Source organism: Pelodiscus sinensis, chromosome 28 (genome assembly GCF_052426305.1).
Source record: "Pelodiscus sinensis isolate ZL-2025 chromosome 28, ASM5242630v1, whole genome shotgun sequence".
Taxonomy (NCBI): domain Eukaryota; kingdom Metazoa; phylum Chordata; order Testudines; family Trionychidae; genus Pelodiscus; species Pelodiscus sinensis.
The window spans coordinates 15,667,455-15,673,684 of NC_143079.1; the positions used below are offsets into that span (position 1 = coordinate 15,667,455).

Below are 6,230 nucleotides of genomic sequence, written 5' to 3' on the forward strand. Positions count from 1 at the left end.
GTTGGCGCTGGAACCTGCCCTGACCACGTTCCAGGGGGCTGGATCCGCTGTTTTGGTTCGGCCTTTTTAACAACGTGTAGACGCAAAATGTAGGTTTGCCACATGTGCGGAGTTTGGATCTGGCTCCGATTTACACAAGAAAGTGGTGACTGACAAATAATCCGATTTCAATCCAGGAGGAACCTGCCATACGTTTGCTGCCACCCCTTTCCCTGTCTTGACTTTTTAGCTGGTAAGCTCTTTGAGGCAGGGACTGTTCCGTTGGGATGCCACTATTCCATTTGTGCAGTCCTTAGCACACCATTTGGCATTGCTTCCCTAGGCACTAAACAGGATTAATAATAAGGTTGGCTCTTTGGTTCCAAAGCAGTGAGTTGGAACTAGAGCTGTTTTAAATGTTAGCAGTGTTTGAGACACATACTAGCTCCAACTATAATACAAAACGAAGAGCTCAAGGTAGGAAAACACAGTAGAATACACAAAATCCACATTTAGCACTTCTCGCAGTGTAGCCATAATGATGAGCCTAGTCGTAAGAAAGAACTCAGAGGAGTTATCATCTAAAATTTATTTTTGAATCAAACTTTTAGAAAATAAATCCGTTTTTAAAAGGACAGAACAAAATGGTTGTGTTAATTACAGTTGTTCATGAGAAGGAACAAAACAGGACTCTCAGCTCACAATAAATAGAACCATCCTAAGGTATTCATTACATTGTCTCCAGCCACAAGGACAGGACCAGGTGGTGCTGCTGTTTTCATTTCCCTTTTTATTTTGGTGGTGACTACCTCTCTGTATTGTGTTCATTTCCCTTGAGGACCACAGATTCAGAATTGCCTACTCCTGTAGCCGAGTAGCTCCATATCTGAGGCAGCTATTAATGGTTATCCATGACTAGCTTAACCTTGCCCCAGCATTCAAACCAACCTCCTCTGTCTTGCTCCCTGTCCCTGCAGCTTGAGGAAGAATGAGATCTGAAATCCACCTTAAGACTGCACCACAACACACAGAATCTGGTAGTGCACTGAACACTGCTATCAATTCTTTACTTAAGCAAACTCCTGATTTATACCAGCATGAGGGAGAATCAAGGACAGGTTCTCTGCGCGTTAAGTCAAAAAGTTATCAGGTCAAAAAGGAGGAGAGATTCCACCTATTAAAACCTTCGGTGGTTGTTTTTCAGAGGCTCGGGGGGGGGGGGGGGGGGGGGGGGGAAACGACGACACATTTATGCCCCACTGCATGGAACAATACAGCTGCTATAATTCTTAATGATAGACTTCAGGCTGAATGCTGCTGTTCCTTACACCACTGCAAATCAGGAGTAATACAGATGTAAAATCAGCATGAGTGGAGCATTATGTAGTATTGGCCATTCCTTTTCAATAGGCCATGTTCTTTGTGACTCATTGCTTCAGAGAACCCACACTTAGCTGGCTGACCTTGTTCTCTTTGTAGAATTATATATGACGGGATTGGTGGCCTGATGAGGTCAGGTGAAGTTAAAGGGCTTTTTCTCCACTAGGTTCACACACAGGCATATCTCCATTTATTCCATTGGAATCACTTCTGATTTATGCCAGTGTGAGAGGCAACAGAGATGTTTTAACTGCAGAAACTTGACCTACCAGTGCAAAAAAAAAAAAAAAAGTCTCCCTGACTTCCTCTTGTCTCCTTTAACATAAAGGCACTTGCACTAGAAGGACAGGGGGAACCTGTCAGTGCTAGACAATCAGTTCTGCAGATGTGAGGGCAGTTGAGGAGGGAAAAATCCTGTCCCCAAAGCATTTTTTTTTAAATCACAATAGCCCAGAGAACAAGTGAGGCAAGAATTATGGCCCTTTGAATTCTAGGGTATCAAACCCAGTGGTAGTTATACTTCAGATCCTCTGCCCATCACATCGCCACCAAGAATACGGGAGAGTGGACTTTTGAAGCCAGATACTCAGTGCGTTTACACTGGCATGGCTCCACTGACACTAATGGAACTACACCAGTTTATATCTGACTCTTAACACTTGCAGGGAACTATTGAGGCATATTAGTTAGGCAGCAATGGAGAAGTTTGCACCTGTCCCAGGGACAAAGGTCCCTCACACTCCAGGCCTGTCCAGCTGGTGGTGCCTTCCAGCAGCCCTAAATTCACTACAACCAAAGTAAGTCAAGGTACTATCAAGTAATAGAGGATCCTGCTATTAGCAGCATGGTCTGTACATACACTAACCATTAACCCTTTGAGGACTGGAGCAAAGTCACTACTCTGTCCTCTCCACACCTGGTGACACTTCTCAAATCAACCCGAGACACCAACACTTCAAACCAGCTGTTGAATGGACCACTGCAATACTTTGAAAATACAAAAATCACCCTTATCATCCATTTTCATGCTTCAATTTCCAACACGAATCTCCGTGTACACGTCTCTCTCTTAATAGAAGCTATGCTTCTCCCTCTCTCCCCCAAAACAAACTCAGATTTATTGTGTAATAGCTGCCAAAGTCTCCTTCATTTTCTTGGTCATGCTGGGGATGAGATGCATGTGGTCGTCCACGCACTTCGTCACGCAGCTCTCCAGCTGCTGTTTCACCTGCTGCTCCTTGCTCCCTGAATCCAGGGAGTCTTTGGCCTTGTCGTTACAGTGCATTGTGCAGCGAGCCAAGCGGTCCTGCAAATGAGAATTCCAGACACTTAGAGGTTCAAATGGCTGGGAGCAAGTGGAAAGTGTATTGGGAGGAAGTGCAGCCATGGGAAAAATGAGCTCTTAGCCTGCTATCTAAGAGGTGGACATCATGCGTTGGAGAACACAGAACAAAATTATTTATAATGGAGGGAATGGTTGGAAGAAGAATGAAACCAGCTGCAATCTGGAAGTTTCTCTCATCATTTGCAATGAGACCTCCAAACTAGGGATGTAAGTGACTAGTTGACTATGCGAGGCAGCAAGGGGGAACAGCAGGAGCCGGTTCCCCGCAGCACCGTCTCCACAGGGGGCAGGGAAAGCAGGAGGGTAGCGGGGACCACGCGCAAGCCGGGAATCAGCTGATTCCCAGTTTGCGTCCAGTCCCAGACGCTGCGCCTCTGATTTTTAAATGTATTATGGGCCTACGGGCTCTTAAGTTTAAAAATCAGAAACACCATTGTGCGCGAGCCAGGATGGCTGATTCCCAGCTCGCGCTGGGTCCCCCCGCTGCGCTCCAGCCTTTTTACATTATGGCTGGTGTGCAGCCGGGGGGAGACCCAGAGTCAACACAGCCTGGTGGCTCTTCATACATTTAAAAGGCAGAGCCGCAGCAGGAACTAACCCCACTGCGGCTCCCCTGCTTATTGATTAATTGACTAGTCGATGGAAAATCTACCAACTAGTCAATTAGTGGATTAAATTAAATTTAACCTCCCTACTCCAAACTAATTTTGTTTAGGCTCCCCTCCAAATATCAAACCCTCGGGGATGGCGGTGTGTGTGTAGCTACTCCTCCAGCCTGCTCGCTTTCAGACTTGCCCTTTCACACTGGAAAATCTACCCTAAAAAGGCACGTTCTCTTTGCAGGATGTTCTCCTTTCTGGTGTCCTGCGCTTTCAAACCCTGTGCTTCCTAATGAGCCTGGATTGAACACAGAGCACAACCTTGGTTCTCCAATACTCCCCTCACTCACAGCCTCCTCTTCTCCCACATGAGATGCCCCATTTACATTACGTAGTCCCTGCTTTGGTACGTCCCCTTTGATCCAGGTTACTTTTGCAATGGGGTTGAGCATAGAACCGACTGGCCCCACCTCCCAAACCCGTATGTGTCCACGGCAAACCTCTGCACAGGGCTTGAGATTAAACCGGACAAGAAGAAGATTCCTCGGGGAGCTGAGGCCTCCAAGAGACTTCCACTGCCAATGCTATTGCTGTAGGGCCCCATGGAACCTGGCCTGGGGCATCGGTCACTGTCTCCTCACCTGAAATCTCTCCAGCTCTTTGGTGACGACAGCCTGGGCCTGGGCCAGGGGCGCGTGGCAGCGCTCGATGCAGTGGTGCACCTGCTGCATGGAGGCCTTGTCATTCTCGCAGCAGTCGGCGCTGCAGCGAAACATGTGCCCCTGCAGAGCCGGAAACAAAGCTGGCTGGGAATGGGCTGCGGGCAGCCAGAGGCCTGACTCTTCCAAAGCTGTTGCCTGTAGCCATTCAAATCTCACAGTACACACACCCCATTCACTGGAGAGCCCCGTGCATATATTGCACACCTCCCAGCTAGGGATGTAAAATCCCAGTTAAAGGCCAGGTGGGGAAGAGGGCTGGAGTAGCCCCCTTCTCCGCTGCAGGCAGGGCCCACTGCGGACAAGGGCTGCTCTGGGTGGCCAGAGCGGCACCTATCCACAGCAGGCCCAATGGGTCTGAAGCAGCTCCCACGGGTTAAGTGTTAAGGCTTCCCAGTGAACCTGTCACCTCCCTGCTCCCAACTGCCCTGGGCTTTGCAGAACTGTCCGGCTTTGCCCCCCCCCCCCCCCATACACACCCCCTTCCTCTCTCCTGTGCAATGGGCTGTTTAATCTGCCCCCCCCCCCCCCGTCTGTGGGTCCCCAAACCCACTGGCACTGCAAACTGGCGCAGGGCCAGACCTATGTGTCACTGCGCCCCAGGTTAGCAGCTCAAAGTGTTGGGAGGTTCGATACTGGGGGGGGGGGGTCCCATTCGTGGAGAGCCCCAGGCCTCTAAGCAGCCACTGCAATAGGGCTGGGCAAAGCCCTGCCCCCTCCCCCAGTTCGTCAAGGGGCCCAGATCCCTGGGCACACTCCAGTGGGGAGCGGGCAGAACTCGCTGGCCCCTTCCCCCCGTCACTCAGGGCCCCTCTCCGCACCCACGCTGGGGAGGGGGGCTCAGTGGTTTCCTCCCCCACTCCCCGATCGGGGTGCTCACGGAGGCGAGGGGCGGTGGATGGGGGGCCGCTACCTGCATCTTGCGGATGTTCTCGCGCTCCAGCCCGTGCACCATGCTGTCTATGGCCGCCTGCATGCGGCTCTGCTGCGCCTCGGCCATGCTGCGCCCTGCGCCCGGCCGGCAGCGCCCGCATGGGTAGAGGACACCCGCCGCCCCCATCCGCTTCCCGGGTCAGCCCGGCCCAGCGCTGCGCGGCGGCCACAGCAGCCCCTGGAGCCGGCTGGGCGCATTGCAACCCGGCTCCCGCGCGTCCCGGCCAGCCAGCCAGCGAGGGGCGCACGGGCTGGGTGGGCAGGGTGCAGCGCCGCGCACCTCGCTCTGGTCCTGCCCGTTTCTCGCTCTCGCTCCATTGTCGCTGTGCTGGGAACTTAAACCAAGCGTTAAACCCACCCCATGCCCCAGCCTCGCTCCCCCCCTGGCATCTCTCGCTCGCCCTGTCTGGCCTTCGCTTTCCTCTCCTCCCCCAATGTAGTCCTGGGGGTGGCGAGCCCCCAGCCCTGCCTCTTCTGCCTGAGGCTGCCGCTCCATGGGCACCGAGCCCATCGCAGGGGCAAACCTCCAGCCCCCCACAGGAGCCTCCCCGGCTCTAGAGCATGGGTGGAGAGCGGGCAGCGCACAGCCCCACCCTCCCCACTCCAGAGCATTACCCTAGAGTCCCCAGCAGCAGCCCATGAGCTGGGCTCAAGCAGGGGGCAGAGTGCGGGCAGGGCGGTACCTGGCAGCCTTCCTCTGCCTCTTATTCCCACTGGCCATGCCATTCATCTCTGCATCCCCAGCCATCTCTCACTCCCCATTCCGTTGGGTGTGTCCACACTACAAAGTTAATTCAAACTAACAGCTGTTAGTTCAAATTAACTTTCATAGGGGCTACACATGCAAACTGCTAGTTCAAATTTAATTTGAACTAGGTAAACCCCATTCTACGAGGACTAACGCCTAGTTCGAATTAAGGGCTGAGTAGTCACTTAATTCGAACTAGCTGGAGGCTAGTCCTCCCCAGCTTGCCCTGCTGGCCACTCTGGGCCAAACCAGGGAAACTTGTCTGCCCCCCTCCCAGCCCTGGAGCCCTTAAAGGGGCATGGTCTGGCTACACTGCTTGTGCCAGTTGCAAGTCTGCCAGCACCCAGCCAGCAGACCCTGCACCTGGCACGGGATGAGCCAGCCACCTGCTGCCACCCAGCCCTCTGCCTCTTCCCAGGACCAGGCTGGTGGCTCCCAGGAGCCTGCCCGGGGCCGCAAGAGGCGAGCGCCAACCTGGTCTAGTGCGGAGATCGTGGACCTCATCGAGGTTTGGGGGGAGGCCTCCA

The 6,230-nt window shown here is 53.0% G+C and overlaps 1 protein-coding gene across 3 annotated transcripts; it reads right to left on the reverse strand.

Annotated features, from left to right (window-relative positions):
* Positions 1–544: 544 nt before the first annotated feature.
* Positions 545–5,680, reverse strand: TIMCC (TIM double twin CX3C motif chaperone). Of its 3 annotated transcripts, none has more exons than XM_075911009.2 (3): positions 5,571–5,680; positions 3,945–4,085; positions 545–2,665 (listed from the first exon to the last, which is right to left on the reverse strand). In XM_075911009.2, the coding sequence occupies exons 2-3, from the start codon at positions 4,077–4,079 to the stop codon at positions 2,477–2,479; spliced, it is 324 nt and encodes a 107-aa protein (XP_075767124.2). In that variant the 5' UTR covers positions 4,080–4,085; positions 5,571–5,680; the 3' UTR covers positions 545–2,476. The 3 variants fall into 3 exon arrangements, with proteins under 3 accessions (XP_075767124.2, XP_075767122.2, XP_075767123.2); XM_075911007.2 differs by lacking the exon at positions 5,571–5,680 and adding an exon at positions 4,936–5,223 and having other exon boundaries at positions 3,945–4,160; XM_075911008.2 differs by lacking the exon at positions 5,571–5,680 and adding an exon at positions 4,936–5,149.
* Between the last annotated feature and the right edge of the window lie 550 nt (positions 5,681–6,230).

Coding starts and splice junctions, on each gene's coding strand:
- TIMCC (XM_075911007.2), bottom strand. CDS start 5,082: ATGGGGGCGGCGGGTGTCCTCTACCCATGCGGGCGCTGCCGGCCGGGC. Junction 4,161..4,935: donor AGAACATCCGCAAGATGCAG/GTAGCGGCCCCC, acceptor GAATGGCTACAG/GCAACAGCTTTGGAAGAGTC. Junction 2,666..3,944: donor AAGAGCTGGAGAGATTTCAG/GTGAGGAGACAG, acceptor TCTCATTTGCAG/GACCGCTTGGCTCGCTGCAC.